The 26,871-nt window shown below is 39.4% G+C and overlaps 1 protein-coding gene across 1 annotated transcript in view; it reads right to left on the minus strand.

Moving 5' to 3' along the window:
* TPK1 (thiamin pyrophosphokinase 1) overlaps positions 1–26,871 on the minus strand; it is a 311,952-nt gene that overhangs the window by 151,564 nt on the left and 133,517 nt on the right. Inside the window, exon 6 of the mRNA XM_075705017.1 lies at positions 12,889–12,961. Within this exon, the coding sequence (XP_075561132.1) occupies positions 12,889–12,961 (73 nt within the window). The remainder of the gene's footprint in view (positions 1–12,888; positions 12,962–26,871) is intronic.

The following is a 26,871-nucleotide window of genomic DNA, read 5'->3' on the forward strand; positions in this document are numbered from 1 at the left end:
TTTATCACAGACTCCAGTCAATTGGAACAGACCAGTTATTTTTGATGAAAAAGTGTTCAAAAAGACTTTCCAGTGAAGCAAGAAGCTTGTTTTACATTTAAGGCACAGATTTGACTCATCTGAAGGTTCACAGCTAGTAGGGTGCTCTTCTACAGAAGGGGAGCAAAGTAGAAAGAAGCTGAGTCTGGCCACAGCCAGCTATTTGCATTGCTGAGGGCACATTCATTCAGACTCCATGAAAATCCATAGAAATGGTAAAATTGGAGGGGAGGGATGCCTCCCTTGGCTGGACTGTTCCTAACTCTTCCCAGACTGTGGGATCTGTCTCATGAGTAGCTGCTTGCTACCCATTAACCCCGGGGTGCAAACCTCAGCACACTGAGGGTGGCACAAAGACTGAAGCACGTAGAGCAGTTTAAACTCGGTAATTAAAGGCAGGATACATGCTTGAATCCATAACTGCCTGGGGTGAGGAGGAGTTGGCTTGTCCAAACACTCAACGAATTACAAAAAACATTTGAAAACTTCTCCACTCCCCTCTCCAAGACCAAGCCAAATATATTTTAACTACAACTGCTGGAGCATACGTGAGTTGATTCCATTGTTAACAAAAAAAATCCCTTGCAACACTCTGCCCCTCAGACCAAACTACACTTGCTCAAGGTCTGGTGGGTGCAGAGCTCTTTTGGAACAGCAATGGAGCTTTTAACATGGAAAAACTCTTCAGGGAGTTTCAGACCCCCTCCACCCTCCCTCCCATTTTATCCCATCAGTGGGAGAATAAAATGGGAGTTTGTCGTGGTTTAGCCCCAGCCAGCAACTAAGCACCACGCAGCCGCTCGCTCACTCCCCCTACCCCGATGGGATGGGGGAGAGAATCGGAGGACTAAGAGTGAGAAACACTCCTGGGTTGAGATAAGAACAGTTTAATAATTGAAATAAAATAAAGTAAAATAATAATAATAACAATATAATAATGATAATAATAATATACAAAGCAAGTGATGCACAATGCAATTGCTCACCACCCGACGACCGATACCCAGACAGTTCCCGAGCAGCGATCGCTGCTCCCGGGCCAACCCCCCCCCCCCAGTTTATATACCGAGCATGACGTCATATGGTATGCAATAGCCCTTTGGTCAGTTTGGATCAACTCTTCTGGCTGTGCCCCCTCCCAGTTTCTTGTGTACCTAGCAGAGCATGGGAAGCTGAAAAGTCCTTGACTAGCATAAGCAGTACTCAGCAACAACTAAAAACGTCAGTGTGTTATCAACATTCTTCTCCTACTAAATCCAAAACACATCACTATGCCTGCTGCTAGGAAGAAAATTAACTCTATCCCAGCCGAAACAAGGACAGAGTTGAACTGTGATAATCCCGGTTTCCTCCCAGCACATGCCCATCACACTCTGGGAAGAGCTCAAGATACTGAGAACACAACCTTATCAAAGAAAAGATTTTTTTTAAATCACTCTAGAGATCTCCCCCCACATTCAGCTGTGTAAGCAACTGTCGATGCCAGCAGAAATGCACCTCTGCAGGTATGTTAGGTATTGATGAGTACATTTATTTGCTCCAAAAACCTGCGATAAATACAGGATACAGAGCACAATCTGATGCCTGAACATGCTCCACTACTGTTCCTGTTAAAATTTCCACTAGGAAATGTATCTTAAAGTCCCAAGAAATACATCCATGTTTTCTCTGAAGACGGAACAGATGCAGGACCACAAAGACCATTACAAGGCATTATTCCTTCCCTCTGTCCACAGCAAATGGCTTCATACACACCCAGTGCTAGAAGTACAGGAGTCCCAGCTGGGTCAGTAATATCCAGCTCAATTATTAGTCTGTTGCAAACCCTGAGATGCCTCTATAGGCAGGTCTCCAATTTTGACTTCTTCCTACACATACCATTGCAACAGTGATTAAAATATAAAGCAACTAAACGACTAACGTATAGGAGCTATATTTCACTGTATGTTGAAACAGTAGATGGTGAACAAAACAAATGGAAGACTTTACCTGCATATTGATATGTCAAAAGGCTCTGGCTTTTAAATGCCAGCTGTGTCACAACAAGCAATTATATCCCATGTTTAATCCCTACGCTGTTCTCTAAAGGTGTTCTCCTGCTGCTAACCTTAAAAGGAGGAAGGTCTTTTCAGCTCTCAAAAGAAGGCTCCTCTTGAAGGCTACATTTTTATCAATTAAAAGAAAATCTGGTAATGTTAACTAGAAATTTATGGTAAATTGCCAATTCCTTACTTGAAGGGTTATTATCAATTAAGTGCAAAGTAAACACTCACTAAATGAGTTGTTTCAATTGGATTAACAGTTGCTTAGACTCATTATATATTACAGCAGCAGCTGCTGCAGAATTTGGACAAAACAGTCTTAACACCTGTAAATTTACTGTAAATACATTCCAACTTCCGTTGCAGTTACTTATGTTTTAAGCTCCTTGTATGATTTTCTATTCTTCACCTGATGAAACTCCCATCAAACCTTGGTCAAGGATGGAATAAACATAGGTCCTACTATTTTAACTTCAAACAAAAACATTTGAAAACAGTAAAAAAAACCCAGAAACAACCACCTTGCAATCATTCCTAGTAAACTGAAAATCTTACTTTTAGATTAGAAAAATATGGTTTCCATGGGTGTCTGCTTATCTTATCACACTCACTTCTTCACAGCTGCAAAAAAAGACAGCAAAATTAATTTGCTGATGTGTCAGGGAAATTTTTCTATTTCTCTTTCCTACCCTCTGCTGATGTTACCTTTATTTTTCTCTCATAAAATGCTTACTTTTTTCTAACTTTTTAAAGAGTCTCTGCCTTTTTCTCAGTTTCCATTCCTCATTTTCCTCTCCCCTGACATTTCATTTTTCTCTCTTAACTCGTTTCATCACATAGGGGACTGTTTCCATTTCTAATTATACCTCCCAATCTCTTTGACTTTTATTATTTTTTAATCAAAGACCATCACAGCTTCTTCAAATTAAGGAATCCAACAGCACACCAGAACGCGAACTAACTCACACTGGTCCTGAGACTCCTCAGATTTCAGCTGAGCTTCCTGCACAGTCAGCTTATCAAGCCTTCATCCCCACCCCTCTTTCCTGGGCTCTACTGAGTACTCAAAGAAAACAGCAGAACTGAAACAGACAAAGAGAGTTTCAAATGCTTACTGATGACAGTGAAAACAGCAAGAGTCCAAAAGAATATTACAGTCAGGAAATACAGGACAGAAAAATAAAAGGAGAAGGTACCAAGAAAGGTAAGTATGAGAAATATTCCAATTTGCACAGCCTTCCCCACCCAGCTGTAGTTAAAGCTGTCAGAATTTGAGTTATTTCATCCCCTGCTGCACGCCCCCCCCCCCCCCCCCCCAACAGTCATGGTACTTCTCTGCCACTAACGGTCTTTCAAAAATTACATCTTAAGTTAAACTTCCTCCTGCCATATGTGAATGCAACTTTTATCAGCTTGCACTATTTCTGAGTGCAGCTATAAAAATAAACCTTGTATTTTGCATGTTTTTGACCAAATCAGAATTCAGTAAGGAAAAATAACTGTCTGTGCTCCAGAAGCTGCATGTGAATTTTCCGGTTAGACTCCACCTCTGTCTTGGCTCATATCAAAATTCCAAATAACCTTACACTTCTATGATTAAGTTACTTAATACAGGCAGGCTGATATTTGGTAGCTTTAGCTCATCCTTTGTTTCACTGACAAGCTACAAAAGCATTTAACTTTTCTACCCGAACAACACACATCATTTTCTCTTTTCTTTCCCATTTGGAGGCTTGTAGACCACTCATGTATCTGCATGAACTCAAACAGACCAAATCATAGAATCTAACCTTCTTGCATCTGGATTGTCATCCTTGAGGTTTTGTAACTGTATCACTGTAAGTGAAGTGTAAGCACCATGAGGGCAACATTATGGTAAGTAAAGACATGGTAGCCCTGGATCATGCATCCCAATTTATTGTGCCTTTTTAAGTTCATAGCTGCGTCAAAGATGAAGCAGCAAAGCTTATGGTGGCCTTGGTGAATCTGTCTCTGGAATTTGGAGGTTAGGGAGAATGATCCTTTTAAAGCAAGGGAACACACTCACCAAAATGCTTGCTACAGGTCCCTGAAAGCATGCCAAAAGCATTCCTCCTCCTCCTCCTCTCCAACCCACCAGCAAACCTCCAGCACACCAGCAAACTCCTACTTTGAAATGAGCAAAAGACTTCATCTTTTCACTCTGCTTCTGAAATGAGAGCTGCCTGCTCTTTGATAAGATGCACAATAGAACATTTGGACAGGCTGCCAAGCTGCTTCTTAAAATACTTAAAAATTGTAGCATCAGGATTTTGGTGACCTTTGTCTCGGTTAACGATCAGGTTTATGTTCCTGTTGTTGGCCAGAGCTGTGCTTTGGCTAGCTAATGGGCTCCCCCACAACAGAATCAAGCTTACAAATCCCACAGAGTGTTTGGGCTGAACTTGAGCTTTCAGCAACATTTGATGAGCTGCGAGGTTGTGGGTTCCGCAGCTTCATTGGAAACTGTTCTAATTAGCAGTCCAAAGGCATGGGCACTGAGCCTTGTGCTCCAGGAACAATTTTCTCTTAAATTGTCTAAAAAGAAAAGATGGATGTATAAATCCCACTTACATCTAAAAAGACCTATCATCTGAGTCTTCAACCGCTAGTACCATATTAAAGCTGTCTCTTTTGTGTGAAGAGGCTTAATCACAAAATAACTCTGTTCAATTTCCTTCCCTAGATTAAGCTGTCATTGTTTAAAACACCTTTTTTGTTCCTTGCACTGGAAATGAAGTTAATTCAATACCTTTCTATTTTTTAAACTTTTCTGTTATTTTCTCCATCACAGGCTGACATACCAGAGTAATGACTTCTTTCAGAGATTAACACCAGATTAAATTTTTTAAAACTCTTGGAAGTAACTCAAACGTCTGTTGCAATATAGATTCTACCCTTTCCCCTCCTCAGGCCATAGCCAATGAAAGGGAGAAATAAATCTCATACTGCAACATAATATTAAACTGAAATTGGATGCAAGACTAAAATACCACCAGCATCATTTTTGTTATATGGTGCACTGTTTTCTTGCATATTCTACTGTCACGCAGTTGAGCTTCAGCTAAGGCACTTGTGAGAAGAAAGAAAACAACTCGTAACCTGCAAACTGTCATTTCAAACCTAAGCAAAAGAAAGACAAACTACCTCTAATAAAAGTTTGATCTCTTAATTTCTATATACTGTCTCCCAAAGCCACATAACAAGCAGAAAAATACTGCAAAGAAAAATAGAGTAGCACTTTTTAAGGAATGAGAACTTGGTCAAATTGCATTCTCCATCCTACTAGACAAATTAGGGCCTGACTCAGGTCCTAATAAACATACACAGTGACTCCAAATCACCTCAAAATTTGCTGAATCTCAACGATATTATATTGATCTTACAAAACAAGAGGGACTTAGCTGTTTCTTCAGGTTTGAAAGGAGTGATGTGCAACTTCAGGAGATAACACAAAGAACACGCATTACTTAAAAAGATGCAGGGCTGTGTAACTGAATTTGGGTTTTTTCCCCCACAAATCTCATCTGCATTTAAACAGATATATTGTTTCCTGGGAATGACTACCTTGGTGAACGCGTAAAGAGTGATATTAAGAACTGGAGAGAGATTTATCTTGGTTTTGTTTTTCACCGGCACATAAGGAGAGCACTGAGCAAGCCCAGAGGCCTGAAATCCTTCCCTTTGTGGAAGACTCTTTTGAACAGGACTTCCCAGCCATTATAGGTATATTAACTCATCAGGACACAAAACATCTGTACAGGCTATACATAACTTTAGGCCATAAGTTTGACGGCATATACAATATTCCATTGGTTTAGCTGTGTGTGCACACACACCACTACGTCCCAACAGAAATGCAAGGCACAATCATACTAATACAATCAGAACGGGAGTGAAGAGGTGGTTGAAGTATGTTCATCCACTGTTTATCACAATACAAAAATTCAAGAGAATCAAACGTGACTATCAAAAGTCAAGCTCAAAACCAAAATAAAATCCAAAAGACAGCTATTCTCCCCAGTAAACACTTAAACTGGGGAACATATTGCCACAGGTTTTTTGTGTATACTTGCACAGTCTCATCCACATAGTTTGAAGAAAAGCGTGGGGTTTTTGGAAAAAAAAAAAATCAATCAATCAATGAAGCGATTAAACACAAAGATACACCTCTGACTTAGGAAATCTCTAAGCTTTATATTACTGGGAAATGAAAAAGTGTATCAAAGGAGCATCACTCTGCATGCAGTATGCTTTCAAGGTACTTTGTACCGGCCCAGCTGAAACCAGACACTGGCTGAATAAACCTCTGGTCTGACCGAGGGTGACTCTCTGTCATGTTCACCTTTACAAAAGTGCCACTGAGAACAGTATCTCTTACAAATTTATGACATTTCTGGAACATTATGATATTATTTTTGTTTGGCATAAATAAGAAATCCACATAACCCAGTCACCCACACAACTCACTTGGAAACTCAATCTTGACAAGACCTCTGACATACTTATCCAAGAACGGAACCATTTAGTGAAAGCTCCCCTTGAATAATTACATGACTAAGACATAGAGAAAGCTTCCAGTCCAAAATCCTAAATGGCATATACAGTCATATACAGTTTGAATTAATAATAACAGGACTATCCCAGCCCTATAAATCATTTTAACTTGACAAACCTCTATCTATATTAAGACACTGAGGCTCTTTCAATGAATATACATCAGTAGAAAACAATTACAACTTATAATTTGTTTAAAAATCCAGGCAGCACTGGGCACCCTCAATACGTCAGAAGCTGAACTGAGGTAGGCACAGCACTTTTTACAGTTGTCAGAGATGTCTTCAGCAGGACATATAAAACAAGGGATTACTTGAAAGCTTAAGTAGTGATTGTCAGGTAGGAGTTGCCTGTTCAACAGCAAGACCAAACTGTTTCAGCACCACCCGCACAACTTTTACAGCTCCTTCTGAAACCTTAAAACCTCTCACAAGGGCATCAGGCCCAAAAATGCACTGTGTTTGCTTAGAGAACTGTTCAAACTAACAAGAATACTTTAAATGAGTCAAACTTCTTAATATTTAAAGTCCCATCCTGTAGTAAAAATTAGTTTTAGAAAAAATACTAACATTTTGGGGTAAAAGGTAAATTAAAATAGTCACAGAAAAACTCAATGGTTTTTTACATATTTAAATTATTAAAATATAACTGAGGGATATCAATGAACATTGTGATTTCCCCAAATTATTAAAAATTTTGGCCTCAGAATGCAAGCAGAGAATATGACACTAAAACATTCAGTTTAGCAAGGAAGTTTAGAAGTTAGAGAGATGTACAAGCACTACTTCACTGCTACAAATATATTTTGTAAATCTAATTACAGTTGCATCATCATAGAACAAGACAACAATACCCACACCATACCTATTAAGCATTTCTACAGCCCTGATAACCATTAAACCCTGGAAATGTAATAGAAAAAGGAAAGGGAAATTGCTACAGCTGCAGAACTGCCTGCAAAAATAAGCAGCTCTATGGGGCTTAAAAAGGAAAGAGAATAGGAAAAACAGTGGACTTGTAAATAAGTTCACAGCATTTAATTACAGATCTGAAGCAGAGTCTGCTAAGTCTACAGAAGCCTTTTAAAGCACTTGAAGTTTGCTTAGTGAAAAAGCCAAACTGGATTTTTAATAAATAGCATAATCTGGATTTCAAAGGGCACTGGATTCAGCCTTCTGCTTCTAGGCTTAAGTACAGATTGGTATAATTTTAGATAATGTCTTTGGTCTCAAAACTTCAGAAACTGGGCCTTGCTTGAGGCATAACAATACAAATGGCTGCTTTAACTTCAAAGCAATGTTTAAAAGGTTTCAATAATAGAAACGTTCAGCTAAAGCAAGAAACAGATAAAACTGCAATGACAGAAATATCACCACACGTCCTCCCTGCTTTGTGCAGTGTCATTTCCAGTGCACTTCAGACTATACAGAGAAAGATTGCCAGTGCATCTATTATGGGATCACATGCAGGTGCATATTTATCATGAAAGTACAAAAACTCTTCTGAACATCTGTTTTAACAATGACAGAAAATACACAGAATAAAGAATATTGAATTGTTATTCTTCATCCTTCATTTATAGTGCAATATGATTTAAAAAAGAACATTTAAACATGATATTCCATTTCCAGTGATGGTGAAGTTTTATCCAGTTTTAACATTATTTAACTCTTTAAGAAATGGAGGAAATCATCAGTAATTTTTTTAATATAAAGAATAAAAGACTACAAGTACCTAGTTGACAAGCTAGTGAGGTGAAACCAAGACCACAGAAAACAAAAAGTAAAGCCGAATAACCTATGACGCATGCTTACTTATTCTCTCCCAAAAGCATAACATGCCTAACCCATCACTTACACATCCCACTCATAAGTCTATTACACGATTACTTTCCAACAGAACTGAAAAACCAGCACTTTTGCCTTTAGAACTCTTCACTATGCCATGCCACACCTAACAGAGATAAAATGGATTTATTTGCTTCATGTTTATGAACTTTATTTACATAAGGTTCCCCAACACTGTGGCGATAATCCACCTTAAGGGAAAATGGAAACACTTGTCATTTAATCCTTGCTCAACTAAAAACATCAGAGGAATAGGCTTAAAGATATCCCTTCCAGCAAAACCCTTCGGCTTTGGGAATCTGTATGCCATGTTTCCTGTAATGGCACATATCTGCTCTTGCTTTCATCATTTAAATGAAGTAGAAGACCTTCTGAGTGTAGTAGCAACATCCTGGCATGAAGCTGGTGTGATAAGGGGTCAGGCCTGTCATTGTTTCGTGATGATGATACAATTGCTTATAGACAACGCTTTACAGAACCATCATTAGTTTCACACACCGAATTTAATACTCCCCCTTCTTACTCAGCAGTACACTAGGCTATCTTTGACACAAACACTTGTAAATGAGTATGTTTTATAACTTAATTATTAACATCTGTAAGCTTTACTATGGAAAAGTAACTCCTCTTAACCAGTGGTGTGCTATCTTCAGACAGATAAAAGAAGTCATGATAAATTAATTTCTCTCAATAATTGGGTGGCTTTAAAAAAAAAAGGTCACTGGCACTCTGTTGTAAATGTAATACGTAACAGAACTATAAAGCATGTTTATAAAAAACACAAGGAAACTTACCTTTGGCTTCATAAACACAAAGGAAAAAAAATCACTTTAATTCGTGGTATGATTAAATCATTGCAACTGAAGTACCAAAGGAACCTCCAGCTCCTTCAGCAACACTTGCCCTTCAACCAGAAGATGACTCTACAGCAATCAAGTCAGACTTAAGGGATAGAAAAGTTGGCATGACTTTTCACTGTACATCATACTTAAAGGCAGACGGGAATGCAGACAGTGAATACCTCTCAGCACTTGCTGCTTGCTTCACCTTCCTTCCTATTCACTTCATGCATGTGACAGCTCCTCCTTTCAGCTGGCCATAATGTATTACTTGGTTACACACGTACCAAGGAATGGAAATAGGGGGGAATTCCTTGCAGGTCACAGTAATGTTACAGCCAGACAGCAGAGATCTTAACTTATCCCAAGTAAGTGACTTCAGAAAGTGTCACCTTACCTTTGTGCAACATTTGGGAATAAGTTACACTATGTATATATGGAAAAAAGCAGGGGGCACCAAGACACCATCTACACTACAGTATAAAATAGTCTATGTAGAAAATGTGAATTTTGATGAATCTAAAGCTATAGCTACAGTGTAAGTCATTACTAACCCTGTCCTAGCAGCAGCTCAAGACAGGTGCATGTAACTGGGAAAATTCAGGCAGGACGGTCCACTGCCTGGTGGAATGGGAAAGCCAGCTTGGCAGTGAATGGGAGCAGAAGCATTAGGAAAGCTGGTAGAATATTCTTGTTATTTTGTGACGAAGACCTAAACACCCTGAAAAAGTTTACCTAGAGACACATTTCAAAAGAAAAATAAATATTTAGTTGTCTGAAGGTAACATGCTCAACTGCAGAGAAGTCCAGCTAATAATGAAATTGTTGGTACTAACCTGGGCAAATGAAACTGGAGTGATATCGCATGACACAACGTGTGTGCTTTCAGGTAATTCTGTGTGATAAGAATGGTTCAGGCTTTCCATTTGAGCAAGAGTGAGTATTTGGAAGCGAGGCTGGGGAAGGGGAAGGCAAAGGAGCATGCCAATGTCAAAGTAACTGACCACAAATATCAAAAGCTAGCATGAGAAAGGGATTTTTCTTTGTACAGGAAAATACTGATCAGTTAGTTACCAGGTAGAATTTCTGTGGATTCTCATCTACTTGCTCACTGAAAATGGCAACACCACATCAGTCTAAGCTTCACTACAACAATTATTCCATTTTCCCATTCAAATTCATCAACAACAGATAAAAGAGAATCATAGAATCATAGAATGCTTTGGAACAATATACTAATACTATCTAATGATAATAACTTACCCCGTCTCTAGGTGACGTCTGCATGCGGGTGAAGGAGTGCTTTGGTGAGGGACGAAGCACAGCATGGGAAACAACCCTAACTCACAATGTGACACTGTACTTCCCTCAAGTCAATGGTGCTACACCAATCTACTCACCTGAAGTTCTCTCACTGCCTGTTTGAAGCAGCCCTAACCTATCATCATCGCAGACAACACTTCCAACTGACAGAGACTTTGGAAATCGCCTGGACTACAGAGGGTGCTTTACTGGACAAGGTACTTTACAAGAAAAGCAGCACACACCTCTTTCCAAATTCTGTGTTTTATTATATTTTTTGCTCAAGATCTCCTTAGACACCTACCCAGTATTTACCATTCTAATTTCCTAACTACTGAAGTTTAATTTAAAAATGCAAAAAAATATTTTTTCTACCATGTAGGAAAAATTTCTTCCTAGCAGCTGGCATACTGCTGTGGTTTGGATTTAGTATGAGAATAATGTTGATAACACACTGATGGTTTAGTTGTTGCTACGCAGTGCTTACACTAGTCAAGGATTTTTCAGTTTCCCATGCTCTGCTAGGTGCACAAGAAGCTGGGAGGGAGCACAGCCAAGACAACCCAAACTGACCAAAGGGCTATTCCATACCATATGACGTCATGTTCAGTATATAAACTAGGGAGAGTTGGCTGGGGACAGCGATCGCTGCTCAGGAACTGGCTGGGCATTGGTCGGCAGGTGGTGAGCAGCTGCATCACTTGTTTTTCCTGGGTTTTGTTCCTCTTGTTGTTGTTTTCCTTTTCAACTTTTTTTTTTTTATTATTATAATTTTATTTCAATTATTAAACTGTTCTTATCTCAACCCATGAGTTTTCTTACTTTTACCCTTCCAATTCTCTCTTCCATCTCACCGGGGGAGGGGGAGCGAGCAGCTGCTTGGTGCTTAGTTGCCAGCTGGGGTTAAACCATGACACACCCAATCTTAAAATCCTAAAGTCAAACTGCTTTTTCCTCAGTGATGTATGAGGACTCCAGGCAAGGATTTTGCAGGCTAGATTATGCTTTTCATTGCACCTTTACAATCCTGATGAAATTACGCTTCTTTTACATCCTCTCACAGCCCAGCACTTGCATGGGTGTATAAACTCTGTATAAAGCAGAACAGCTCACCACAGGTGCATAGGGAAGATGTCAACTGCACATCAACAGTCAGCTACAATGGACCTGACAAAGGGCATGCTACAGCCAGAAAAGCAATCCCTGTGAAAAAGACACAGTGCTAAACCCCAGTACTAAACACTGCTCCAGCCCTCCGCTCACAGTTTGAAACCTTTTGTTCTAACCATTTGATCCCCCGAGTCCATCTAGGAAGATTTTAGGCAAATTTCAGCCTCACATGTTGAAGTAGCAGCAGACATATCACAGACCTGTAAGTCCACTAGTTCACAAGGATCAAACACTTAATGCTCTTGCAACTACAGCCTGCTGCAAAGGCAAGCTGGCGCACTGAGGCAAACTCTACATTTGCACAAAGCTGCTGTCCAATATGTGAGGGTAAAGCACTGTGCTCAGCCCAAAAGCCTATACAGGCAGGCAGACAAAGTGTTAAATGCCAAATAGTCAGCTAAAGGCAGAACTTTGAGCCCTAAGACCTAAGAAATGTGAATTTACATTTATGTTGCTCACCAGAAACATGGTGGCTACACTGGAAATAAATTAATGTATGCAGGAATTTGTCCAAACACCCATTAAGAAGGGCATTCCACTAGTGAAGCACAGAAGTAGTTGGGCCATAATTCAATGCTTCAGTGGGTGATGAAAGAGACAGATGTCTCTATCCGCAGCTTCCTGCTAAAAAGGTAAAGTCGTATCACACAAAAAAACACACAGAGAAACTCTCTCTAGAAACTCAGTGGGTGCCAGCCATGTGGGAATCACGGGAGGTTAATAATCCTTATTGCTCTGTATCTCACTGAGGAAAAGAAGTCACAGATTTTTCAGGAAGTTTTATCCTAGTTTCTAGTTGCTATGAACTCCAGCAACGTACGATGTATTTCTTGAGCTGGTGCTATGAAACTGCACCCTACGCAGGACTCGGGCAGTACCGCACCTCCTGTGTTTACTTTAAGCATTAGTACAGTGCCAGGCAGAGCGCAACATCTGAGCTTGTAAGGTGCTTCACAACTGAAGCCTCAAAGAAACCAATGGAGCTAGAATCACTTAATGACCAATGGGGGCACTAATGGGTTGGATCCTACAATGCTCTAACACACACAAACTCATCAAAGAGATTTAATTTACCTTGACCTTGTAGTACTCCTTGACTTCAGGCTGAATGGAATCAAAATCACCACTGATGTAATCAGGCAAGAAGCTGAAAGGAAAGCAATGAGCAGTGAAATGAAAAATTAATCCATCTTACTACATTTAATATTTATTTTCTCATGAGCACTAAGGGGTACAAGCATTAATCTCTCAAGGGAATAAGAGTTAGTTAAAAGCATGTTAAAACAAGAGTTGATATGAGGTGACACAAAATAAGGTAAAAAACGAACTGTAAAACTGGTAAACCTAGTGTCCCTTCTTTGCTGAGGGAGTTACACATCACTTAAATGTTTATACATAGAATCATAGAATGCTTTAGGTCGGAAGGGACCTTTAGAGGTCATCTAGCCCAACATCCCTGCAGTGAGCAGGGACAGCTTTAACCAGATCAGGTTGCTCAGAGCCCCATCCAACCTGACCTTGAATATTTCTAGGGATGTGGCCTCCACTACCTCTCTGGGCAACCTGTTCCAGTGCTTGACCACCCTCACTGTAAAAAATTTCTTCCTTGTATCTAGTCTAAATCTATTCTTCTTTAGTTTAAAACCATTACTCCTTGTCCTGTCATCTCCCTGTGTCAGTAAAGCAAGACTTCTATCTGCACGGTTCTAGAAAGACAACTCTCAAATATCTTTCAAATGTATCATTCAGTCAGCAAAGTTTTTGAAAAAGCGTATCTGAGTGCTGTACATCAAGCCTTGGAGGTTTTCATTTGTCAAAAGATGATGATGATGCTTCTTGGGCAGCTGGTACGCCACAAACATTCCAAAGATTTGTACTTGAGTTGTTACTGATGCCATCTCATTTCTGCTCTTCTCCTTGATTATTAAAAACACTCCTTCCAAAATATGGAAGCCAAATGCTCAGTGATTTTTAAGTCACATCTTGGATGTACAAAATGTGTATGATTTCAAATACTAACCATCATTTGTACAGTAGTATTGCTGCAAAGCACATAGGAATAATGTTGTGATATTTATCTCAACTTGCTTCTTGTCATTTTTAATTGCAGAATGCTTCACAATATTTACTGTAGAAATTCTTACCAAATTCATAACAAAACTTCAACTGTGCTACAGAAAAAACAGCTTAAGAATATTTTCTGAAGGGAAAAAAAACCAACACAGAAATACAGCTTTCCATCTTGCACAATTCCTTGTGTTTTTTGTGTTTTAAGCAGCAGCTAAGACGACAGGTGAAAGTGTTGCCACTGTTTCAACAGATAAGGCTGAACTGAGTTTTGAAATTAAAGCTGTGATTTCAGTGTTTTCTAAAAAATTAAATACACAGCTCCTCCAAGGTCACTATACTTTACGAGGGATATGAGAGTTCATCAACAAATTAGTTTGCAGCTCAAGCTGAGTTACAAGGAATTGGGCAAAGCATGTTGGGACATATTTTTCTTCCACATGATTTTAGAAAAATGCTGCAGGGTCTACAAACTCCCCACACCAGTAAAACTTATAAAAAATCTGATGTTCTGGCTCCGTTCAAAGATTTCAAGAGATGTGTTGTCACTGGCCACCACTTTCTTTGAAAACTGAAAGCTGCTTCAGCAGAAGTCAGTAAGTACAATTGTTGTCAGTTAGTTCATGTGCAACTACGGCATTTCAAATTCACTGCTCTCTGCTATTACTAAGGCTGTTATAAAAGGATAGGTTCTAAAACCACTCTCTCCAAAAGCGATGCTCCCACACTTGCAGCAGGGGGAAGGCAGTCCCTTCTGCACAGGGTTTTATTGAGGACACAGAAACCAACTAGAAGAAATACAAATGCTTCAGTGCTCTGTTTTATATGCCCAAGTCAGTGTAGTTCAAAACCAGCAAAAACGAAGCAGAAAATTAGATTTGCTCCTTCATTGTGAGCCTGACCTTTTCAATGTACTTAAAATACCACGTTTTCAAAATTTAAATTTGAAATTGCTGCCTTTTTTCCTTTCCACAAGTTTATCAATGAAATATTTACTGAATACAACAAGCCTAAAAACCTACTGGTATTCTCTTTCAATTTGTTATTTTCCTTTCATTTCTTCCCGATTGAAACAAAACCATTAAAATAAACTCACTCTAGGCATTACAGTGGTGGCCCTGAATGCAAGCCCTGGAGGCGTCCCAGCAGATTGGGCAGGGAAAACAACAGCCAGTTGTCACGGAAAGCCAACTTGGTATGACACACACATCCACTCTGATGAAAAAGCTGATGTCTTAAGGTTGTTTATCTTACTGAAATGCAGTACATAAATTCAAAAGTGTCTTTGTCATTTTTTTTTCCTCTACAGTAACTACAGACTGCAATGCTTTTAAATAATCAACCACTTCTCCCAAGTGCTTCAAGAGGCATCACCAGGAGCAGAATTAACCAAAAAAAGTATCTTCTCAGAATCAAATGCTCCTGCATAGCTTTTGCTCTCATCCAAAGTAAAACCATTTCCATGACAAAAGCTAGGTGAAGTTCTGTCTGAATTTTTACAAGCAAAGGAAACAAAAATCTCAGTTGCACCTCCCACATACTCTGCCAGGGCTCCTGGCTACACTGCCTGAACATGTCTCCTCTGCCAGAAAGCGCTACATCCATTTTCAAAACATCCTCTCTAAACAGTTCACTTGTCGGCACCACAAAGCCAGAAGTGACTAATAGAGAATAAGGAATCGTGGCTGGGAACTTCAAAATTTCAAAAAGTCTAAGCCTTACATTAATGAACATGAAGAGAAGAATTCTTTCTTCTTCTCTTCTCCTTCCCTTTTAGAAACACCAGAAACAAGGAAAATTCAGAAAGTCACTCCTGATGAACTTAAAAAATATCCATCATGAGTAAGTCTCAACTTGCGCTGTCTGCCTCACAAATATCATAAAATGTTTCATCTTTCTCTTCAGAGGATGGCTGCTCTTTGTAGCTCATTGACTATACAAACCAATAAAAGCAAGCAAATGTTCAGTCAAGAGTCAAAAGCTGCATTTGACTTGATCCTTTTGAGTTCTGCGGAACAAATTGCCTAATTCTGGTGAGTAGAAGTGAGTCAAAGCTCTTCTCTAATTAACACAAGTGAAGAAGAGTCATTGTGTGAAAAGTCATCCTAGACTGACTAACCTCAGAGAAGATTGGCACTAGCTGATACAGAAAAAGGGGAAATAGTTGAGAGAGATATATATAGAAAAAATCCTCATAATAAAAATAAGAATATTTTGTAATAGTTGTTTTTCACTTGTTTGCTTTGGTATAGTTTTGTATTTACTCCAGGGCAGACTAGTCCACGAGAACATGCTCTGGAGAATCACATATCAAGCTTACTACTATATGAGTGAAAGACATTATGTCAGAAAAAAGTAACAAGAAAGGCCCCTCCATAAAATTTAAAACAGCTGCCCTTATTTAAAGTACAGATTAAGATCAAGTATTATATTAGTCTAACCCGTGCTTTCCTACCCTCTGGCCTCAAATGCATGAATAATTCTTATTCTGTAGCGTAACTGTATTGAAGATGACATGTACTTCAGTGACATATATGGCACATATCCTTTAGTGAAGGTTATCTTTTTGCCCATGATGGCAAAGGATGTCTCTAATTCTTTTTCAAAGTGCAATTTAAAATTTTAATTTCTAAACAGTCCAGATGACACAGTCTACTGCATTTCAGAACCATGTTTTACCAGTCTCATTAGCTATTAATTATCACTATGCATATAAGGTCATGACCAGCTCAGCCAGCTTGATTCTCTGCTGCTTTACACTGACATTCATTAGGAGTGAGCCAACTCCATAATCCTAATGGGACCGAAAGTATAAAATTCATGTGAGATCAGCCTAGTCTACCAAGTCTTTCCTAGGGCTGTCAAGCAGCGTAACACCAGGCACTGAGCAACAAAAAATCCTCAGAGGCTCTAGGTCAGCTGGAATTTTTCTTTCTCTTCTCATTCTCTCGCCTTTTTGGGGGTTTGAGGGGTTTTTTTGTTTGGCTTTAGGATGTTGCTTTTTTGTTGTTTTGTTTTTTGTTCTCATCAGGGTATTTTAGAGCCGTATGGCATCCACCAAAAATGAGTATGGAGTACAGGAGGGCCAGGATTGCTTTCAGGTAAGGACCTGAAGGCACTTCCATAGCAGACTGCTTATGTTCTGTGTATGTAACTTTTTTTAAAAAAACCCACAGTTTCAATATGAAACCTTTAAAGGTTTAGCTAGCTTACCAAGAAAAAATAGCACTATTTCTCAGAAGTTTTGAGATGGATCCCAGTGAGGGGATTTACCCAGATTGGATAAAAGCTGAATGTTGACTGAACAGTTTTATAAACTCCCAGGATGCTGGGCTGTAGAGCTGGAAAAAAAAGAGATTCCAGCAAGTTTGCCATAGTTTCAAGATACACTAATGAAATATTAGTCACCAGTACCAAAAACCAATAATTGACTCTTAACATAGACACAGGTTACAAAATAAATAGAAGCTTTTTAAACTCTGAGGTTCTCATGCTAAGTAAGCACAACTGTGTCTTTTGCCTTCAAGAAACCCATCTAATGGACGCAGCTTAATTCAAGAAGCAGCTTTATTTTTAAATATTCAACACTAATGAACAGCATGTTAAATTTAAAACATCAGAATACTTGTTTCTTGATTCACTCACTTCAAGACTTCAGTGTGGAGTGGTAAATATGCCTTTTAATACAGTTATGAAAAAGAAAAAAAAAAACCAACACATCACACTTTAGCAGTTTATAATAAAAAACTGTGCTGCCTCCTTAAATAAATTGCTCTGGCATAACTGTTCAGTTCTATCACTAATTCAAAGTTAGACTTTCCCGGTACTATTGACTTTTCTTGTGATGTAGCTCCTTTAGCACATAATTGTCTGCAATTAACCTTTTTTAAACAAATGTTAACATCAGAGACACGAACATTTAAAGGCAGTATCTGCGGTACCCTTTGCTTCCTTCAGTTACAGCACAGAAAACAATCCCATGCAGACAAGCCGTACGTGACCCAGCTGTATCATTCGAGGGCACAGAGTGGGTTCCCTATGCTTTTTTTTGTCTACTAAAAATAAATTTCAAAACCATGCCTTTTACCCCAGACTAACAGGCACACACAAGCCACTTCCCAGTAGAAAAAATACAGTGAAGATAAAATGCTGCAGACTTAACATGAAGCAAAGTCACTAAAGTCAGCTTTGACATTCATACGCATCTAGTAGTTGGGAATACAGAAGATAAGGCACTTTAGCATTACTTCAGGATAAATATTAAAATCACAGTTTAACACAAAACCCCAACAAACAAAAACTAATGCCCCCAAATCTACATTTGCTAACTGTAAGATGCACTTTCAGCTTGCCCTCCTGACTGTCAGTCTTGACTAGAAGGGGGAGTGAGTGGTGTTCTCATCAGAAAGGTGTTAAGTCTGTTTAAATCTGCCGAAAGTATTCTGTTAACTGCTGCAAAGATCAAAGTGTCTTTTTAACTCTGAGAGACAGGTACAGCACAAGTAGATGCAATTTATATTTTGTCTCAAAGCAGCATACTCAGATGCCCCATCTAGCTGTACAGAGGCGAGTTCCTGGGGAAAGGGGAAATGCCAGATTGCGAGATATATTCAGAGTTAATGTCTATACAATCTAGAAATACCCTCCCGGCATTACCTGCAAGTTTACCACAAGTGAGGGTCACACCTGAAGCTCAGAAGCCAAACACTAAATATCAATACAATTAATGAGCTTCAAGCTGACAACAAAAAAACATTTTGTTTTGGTTCATCTTGAAGAGACCCCACTAAGGTTTCCATAACTTCTTCTTATCATCAGGCCTTTCAAGAACAGCTAAAGCACGGTCCTTACCTCCTCCACCCTCCCAATCAAGACTCTCTAAGTCAGCTAGCCTACTTTTTCTGACTCCATGGTTCACATCACTGTTATTTCAACCCGCAAAGCCTCCCTTGTCACTAAATAATATTAGGGTGGCATTGACAGCGATGTTGTGCTAGTTGCTGTACCAATACAGAAGAAAAAAAAAAAAAACAAACCAAACCACTGTTGCCCATCCCTTCTTCCAAGACCTTAATAAAGCCTAATGTTCATTATGCAATTGCTTACACAGAACATAATTCCCAAAGAACATTTTGTACATTACAATAAATCCAGATGAGATTTAACAAGATTTGGAAAAAAAAAAAAAAGGTGGCGGGGGTGAAGGACAAAACTACAGTACTGCAGACCCCAGTTTAACAAAGAAATCAAGTATATGCACACATCAGGCCATACACAGATAGCAGATTCATGTGACCCTGCCAGAATTATTTGCACACTGTTACCAAATCTGTGCATTACAGTCAGGTAGCTCTGTGATTAAAAGTACTTGGTAATATTTGGCAACCGTGGAGAACAGCCTCTTTTCTCCTTACTTTTTAAAGAGCTTAGTGTTAAAGAGCATAAAAGTATTATTTTATTTGCAAACGCTATGATTTAAAGAAAAAGATAAAAGTGTGTGAAGATATGAGGGCAATAATGCATTCATTTATGCTTGCCTGGTATGCAGTGTCACCTTGCAAATAATAAAAAAAAAATCTGAAATAAATTGTAGAACATATTACCCTCAGCTCAAACTGCTATGCAAAGCACACATCAGGGGGACATCTTCTGCAGGGGACAGCCAACTAGCTCCCATTATCATTAATAAAAATCATGCAGCTAACGCCCTGCCTTGAAACCTTATCCCTCAGTGACAAAGCAAAGTGTTAATAATAGCTACAACTGTTGCATTTTTCTTTTTAATTGCCAATATTTGAAACTGTTCTCCAGTTACAATCGATACAGCACAAAATAAAATCATGCTCCAAGATTTAAGAACTGCTCGCTTGATGGTGCTGAACACCCTCCTGTGCTCAGGTTAAGTACAGGTACTTCAGGAAAAACCCACCATGCACAGGACAAAAGCTGGGGAAGCGTAACTACTCATCCAGAAGTGCCAGTCTCTAGTCTTCTAGGACACGAGGCCACGGAAAAGGGGACAGAAGATGACCAATGTAGCCAGGACTCCCCCTGACAGGTGAGGGTATCTGACTAATTGGGAAGATAGAAGCTGACAAGACACCCAACACCATTTTCACTCTTTTCATGTCAAAGCATGGCAGAATTTGCCCTAAAAATTGAGGAAAACCAGCCACTACATTAGAGAAAGGTAAACTGTTCACTATTAACATTTTAGACGGCATGTGAGGAAACAAAGGGAAGGGATGGGGTCTAAACCTTCATAAATTTACATCAAAGGAGTCACAAAACTACACAAACTGAGATTTAGATACTAGTCTCAAAAAGGCAGCACTGGAAGCCAGAGCCAGCTCAGGCCTTCTTCATGGAGTGCCACCAAAGTTGGATTTGGCTGCTCCAAGGCCAGAACAAACTTTTCCAAGACAAGATAAACAATTTCTCATCTTTCCCAGAAGAGCTAGGAATACACATATTAAATTTTTTCTCCTGATTAGATAGTTACTAACAACCCCTACTGGGTGGCTTGAAATCTCATTACACAATTTTAAAAGTCAGCTTTGACAACTAGTATTTTAACTCTACATGTCCTTTCTGTGAACCTACACACCAGTAAGAATGCTTAAAAGTCAAGCACAATCAAACAGCAAGCAGCTATATGTGAAAGACCTTCACTGAGATTTCTTTGCTTCCATAATTTACTTATTCTCGCCCGAGTACCTTAAGTACCTACCCTGAGTTTAGCATCTGTTTACATACTTCAAAAAACAGGGAAGACGACCTATGCAGGAGAGGCTGAGTTTGAAGAAGCCCTTTGCTTCTTCAGGGCTTGAAACTGCAGTAAGTAGCTTGCAGCAGAAATCCTTTAGAGTCCTTTCTACACAGTGACTCACGAGTGCAATGGGAAGAGATTTATTCCCTTATCGAGCAACCTGTTCCAAGCAGGCAAGGAGAAATCTGCAGGTTTTCAAAAGTCTTAATTACACTTCTCCTGTTAGGGCCTGCATTTTCATTTCTGATTTCCACATACAAATCATTTTATGGATTAATTTTCTGTTTCATGGCCTGAAAAGAGACATCTTGACACTTGTCCATAAGGAGGAAGACCATCCATAAAAGGTGAATTGCCACACAAAAAGCTATTTAAAAACACCTACTCAGAAGACATGAAGTCTTAAGCAGGAAACCAGAACATCTGATGACAACACAACTACTAAAAGGTAAAGTCAACTCCCGTATGGTTAATGAAAATATCTTCTATCCTGGGCTCTGACTGCCTGTAGAGCAGCCACTGAGCAAACTTCTGACCCTTTGGGTTTTTTTGGTGAATGTGTGTTTGTGTACCTTAACTACGTTAATAAAATTTCTTCAGGTTTTGAGCCCTTACACTGATAAGATACATAACATTTTGCAGAGAAACAATGCACTGAGGATCCTGAAAACAACTGGGCTACACAGAGGAACAAAACATACTGCTTCATCTTTTTAGGTAATGTGAGCCCACATGGCAAGGAATGGAGAAAAGACACAGAACAGCAGACAGCTGTTTGAAGTCTGTTGTCTCTGTATGGATGAAATTTGGTAAATCAGTAGGAAGCAAAAATTTTATTAAACCTATCACTGCTGACCTTTCCTGCAGCTTCTCTGGAGCTGACAGAGAACCAGGATATTCCAGCGGATCATTAGCATTTCAAAAGGTACCTGCACCTCTTGCCCAGCACAGCACAGAAGAATTAATTAGAGAGATAGCAGAAGATAAATGCGCATACAAAATGAGAGTCGGGCTCTATCTGATGCTTGGTAACCTCTACCAAAAAGCACCCTCACCTTCATCAGATTAACTCAAGGGAGTATTCTCCTGTTTCTACATAATTTAGCTGTACAATATATGACCCTATTGCATTTTCTGGAACTTGTGATTTATACAACAACATACTGCAAAGTTTAATAGAAATTCTTTTAAGGTTAGTACTAATTGCAAAGGTAAAAGGTTGGCCTCGAGCTCTGAGGGAACTGGTGGAAAAGTGTTTAATATAGCAATGTCCCTGTCTTCAGTGAGCTGGAGCATCCCTGCTGGGTAAGGCTTCTGCAGCTCACTTTAATCCTTGCCTTACCATCCTCACCTCCTCTACAGACTCAAGTACCAGCATGGATATTTTAGTTAGCAAGGCCAACAGGTTCACAGTTATGAAAACACATAAGCAGGTTTACAGTTATGAAAACACATAAGCTCTCTCTCTCTCAAGTAAGCTTAGAAGTATTTCAAACAATGATTTTGGTGAGCATAACTGCAATTTAAATGCCTCTGATAAAGCTCTAATTAAAGAATAAAAACCTCTTTTATCGTTACCTGAACATATGGATGAAATTAGGAAACAAAATAAAGCTGCAACTCTCCTGTATAAATAAATCTACCTTCTGATCACAACCTGATGTACTTGGTCAAAATAGTTTTTCTATCAAGGTTTTATTTGTTGCATGTTTCTTAAGGAAAAACAACTGAAATGTGTTCAACTAATGAAAAGTCATCTCTCTCTTGCTGTTTTCTTCTGTAAAATGTTTGAACTGCTAAAATAAACAGGTAAGTTCATACCTATGCTCTGCACCTTAACAGACACTAAAGGACGTCTGGTTGACAGTGACTTGCTGGACCTAAATTTTTATTTCTTTCTGCTCTTCGTTAGTGAACAAACCTACGTGTAAGGAAACCTAATAACATGTAAAGAAACCTGTGGCAGTGCCACCCTGGACACTATACAGGCTGTCTGCTTTCTAAAGACTGCCTCTCCCGAGTGCAAGGAAACGTGCTAAACTTGCTGTTGACGTCCTCCTTTTGCTTTGTTGCAGTCAGATTCCTCCTCCTGGCAGCCAGCACAGCTTCCAATGCTGCCCAAAGGAAAGGGCTTTGAAGCCATCACCACCACAGGGAAGCTCCCTGCAGCTCCCTGGACAGTCTATCTGAAAAGGGGAGAACAATTACACAGCCGTGGTATCCAGTGTAAGGGTGGGAAATGTTCCTTAGGAGGAAAAAACATTAATTTGGCAGTGGCCAAAGCATTGTGCCAAATTCCAAAGTCCTTCTAGTTTCTCAAAACTTCCTCCGCCTCCTGAAGGCCCCAGCTGCCACACAGATACTCAGAAGGTACAACCTTTTCCTGTCTTCAGGTACTGTCTAACACTGAAGTAACTCACCAGCAGCTAATTGAGCCAAGATAACTTACAGAAGCTGAGATGAAGTTTATATTAATTATTTCATCATTTAGCCCACAGCTACTATATATTAAAACCAGGATGTATCTCATACCTACTCATCTGACCTACTGATATTTCACCTGCAGCTTGTTAAACTAATTTTACCAAGGAAATACTGCTCCTAAGCACAACATACAACATCTGTCCTAACATTCACAGGAGTCTGCCCTGGTTTTTATCTCTGATACAGACTTAGCAGTCCTAACTCTTGAGAAAGAATCAACAGCAAATATATCAAGGCAGCAAATGTCTGCAAGAGGTCAAGGTCTGCAAATAATGCTTTCTTCAGATCATGTTAGAAGACATCTACCACTACAAGGTCTTACCTACAGAAATCACTAACAAGCACCAGGAATCTGCACCCACATGCTGAAATCCTCACTAGGTCCCAGTTCTTCAAACCTGCACAGGTACAGCCCTGCTCAGCACACTTGTAACCAGCAGCTCTCCTCCCTGGGGAGAGAGGGAAGCTTTGCATCAGCTCCATCAGAAACTAGCACAGCAACATGCAACACAGCTGGTGAGTCAGAATCCACACAGAGTTCAACACAAACTCATGTTCAGAAGCAAGTTTATACTTATAAGTATATAATTCAGACTTTGCAGATGAGAAGAGGATGTAAAATTAATTTCTTATGTTTTACTAGATTTAAAACTGAGCAATGTTCAAAATAATATTTACTACAAGAAAGAAGAAAAAAAAAAGAGAAAACCACAAAAACCCCAACCAAGTGTAAGCATGACCAAGAGAAATCAAAAGGGCACTGTGAAAGGTCTCCAAGGCTACATTGAGAATGTGGTTGACTGAAGTGTATATAAATCTGAGCTAGCTTAAAAATAGGTCAGAGACTGGTAGTTACAATGGCAGTGGTTGCTGTGCTGCTGTGCTGTTTTCCTGCACAATACCAGCTTCAGATATAACATTCTTAACAGTGTTCAAGAAACAAACATCCCCCTACCACTACTTACCCCAGTCCATTAGTCAAACTGGGGTGCTACACTGTGTTTTCAGTAAAGCAAGTAGCTACATGCTACTGTTGCTGTTAAGTCTTTAATACCCAGACTGTGGCTGGGACCTATCTACCAAACTCCTACTCTGTTGTTTAAGCTGGCTGTCATCATTAATGTTTCATCAAAAGCAAGGAAATCGTCCTGTGGAGGCAAGGTTTTGAGAGAACCTGAGCCAGCCCTCCAGTTTGTATTTGCAGCATCTACTTTACTGTGACTAGTATTTAGAGCACAAATGATAGCATTTAGGTAACTACCTACCTGCCAGATACCACATCCAGGCAGGTGAACTTATAGATTTAGTGTTCATTCATAAATGGCATTCACAGAAAAAACCTGCATGCATGACTGAGGCATTAGAAACATTAAAAATGTACACATAGTATTATACAGTTCTCTGTTCCCAATTCTTCCCCTCCCCAATCCTCCTCCTTTCCCCCTTTTTGTCTATGTGGATTAAAAACACTCTCAGACAGAAAATACCTCATTCTGGGCAAGTAGTGCATAGTCCAAAGAGCCCCCATCTTGGGCTCTGTACAAGTAATTTTCTATCAAGTAGAGTAGCTGAAAAAAAAACTTTTAATGTAAACTCTGATGCTGTTGATGCCCTGCTTACTGTAAGAAATTTTCAAAAATCATATCTACTTCACAAATTATTATGATTAAAAAAGTATTTATAAAACCCTTAACTGCTATCCTACTAAGTTCTATTATTGTCATTACCACTTTCGTTTAATCTTCTATTAAATTTCAACACACTAATTAACTTTTCTTATACAATCAGAAATAGATCTTAAGGACAGAGGTCTACCTATAAATAATACCAATGCAATGATAAGCTCTTATTAAAAGCTATTCCCTTTATATGTAGTGATAGTAGTTCCTCGGGGAAGACATTCAGAGGTCTGATATCCCCACTGTACGAGAAGGGAGGGGAGAACTCTGAGCAGATGCTGCATTGGAAATGCTTTGGAAATAAATGGACACAGACAAGTTGAGAACCAGACACTCTGAATTAGTGTGTACTGAGATGCTCTAGGAGTAGCCCAAAGACCACCACAGGTGACGTGATGTAATGTAACTGTTCATTAGAGAAGTCATTTAATAGAAGAGCGAGGTTCTGGATGACAGTGTGGCCCATTCCTTCAGTGTAAAATTCACTACTAGATAATTTTTTTCCACACATTTTAATATTGGCAGGTCATTAATTCACAGGTTTATAAGTTTTTGAAAAATGTATAAAGTTGGGAGGAATAGACCCATCTGCCTGATAATGAGGTTGAGAGACCCATATTTTACTGGAATGACAGAAGAACTCTCACTGAAGTGACTTTTTAAATTGTTGTCAGAGAGAAATGGATAGTCCTCCTGAAGATTAACAGATAATTGTATTTCATTGTAAGCAAACCCATCACCTAAATCCTAGGTTGTTAAATACCTACGTAAGCTCAGATGCAAAACAAGCCTGCACCAGCCAGTTAAAGCCAGCCAGCTAGTAACAAACAAATGTGTACTTAGATGCTGATAAAAAGGCATAAACGTTTTGGACCATTCCCACCTTCAAATTCAGCTACATGCGCTCTAGGTGCAGCGCACCTACTCTCTCTCTAAGGTAGCAAGGGCTGGTGGGGTTCACACCACAGCAAATTTTGGGGATCCCATCACCAGTGTTTTTGGCAACGTGGTGCTCTCAACTTTCTAAACCACCACCTCCCTTACCTAGGTCCATGACGGAGAGAGAGGTGGTGAACACAAACTCCCCTGTCAGAGCGGTGGGACCACAGCCAGGTCCGAGGCCCGAGAAGGGCAGGCTGAGCATCAATGAGCATCAATGCAGCTTTTCCAGAGGCCAGGCTGTGGAATCGAAGAGCGGTTTCTTTTCGGCTGTACTCCTGGCTGATATCAGTACATGGAAGGGCTGATGTAAGGTAGAAGGATTCTCAACTTTTACAGGATTTTACAAAATGCAGGTTCCTAGATTCATGCCTATGCTTTGTCTAAGCCCACGAATGTGTAGATACGAGCAGTTTTTCCCATCCCTTTCTTTCATGAGGTGGGAAAACCAGTTTAAAAATGCAGTTTTCAGATGAAATAAAAGATTAAAATACTTAAAATTACTTTTAAAACACAGAAGTAAGGAATTAAAATTACAACTTAGCAGTAACGCACACTTTTGTTCTCTAGATTCCTGTAATATGTTCAGTCACTAAAATCATTCACTCTTCAGAGATAACAGAGCAGAGCAAGCCAGTGTATCAATGTCTGAATCAGCTGATTTAAAATGATGGTTGGGGAAAAAAAATAAAGAAAAATCTACATTTGGACCGACAACTTCTCTGTGGCCCTGTGCCAAGATCCTGCCTAATACACTTGACCACGCTGAAATATTAAACCCCAGAAGCACAAGAACTAAAAAGGAAATTTTGATGAGCTCTTAAACAGGGCCATGAACATGACTGTATTTCTGCTGGTGCTACTGAAAGAAGTCAAAACTTGCCATGGCTTTTCCAGTGTCAATATGGCAAAGAAAGCACTTTCCACTCTGATCAAAAATGAGATCCTGCAGAATGGGGAAGGCATCACCCTCCTGAAGAAAGCCCTCTTCAGCATGTCAAAACCATAACTGTGTGTTATGATCACATATATGCACGACAGCGCTGACCACTTAATCCCCCTTTTGTCATAGGCAAGTTGGAGAATAAAAATTACACTGACACCCAAGGGTATTTTATA

Source organism: Pelecanus crispus, chromosome 2 (genome assembly GCF_030463565.1).
Source record: "Pelecanus crispus isolate bPelCri1 chromosome 2, bPelCri1.pri, whole genome shotgun sequence".
NCBI lineage: Eukaryota > Metazoa > Chordata > Aves > Pelecaniformes > Pelecanidae > Pelecanus > Pelecanus crispus.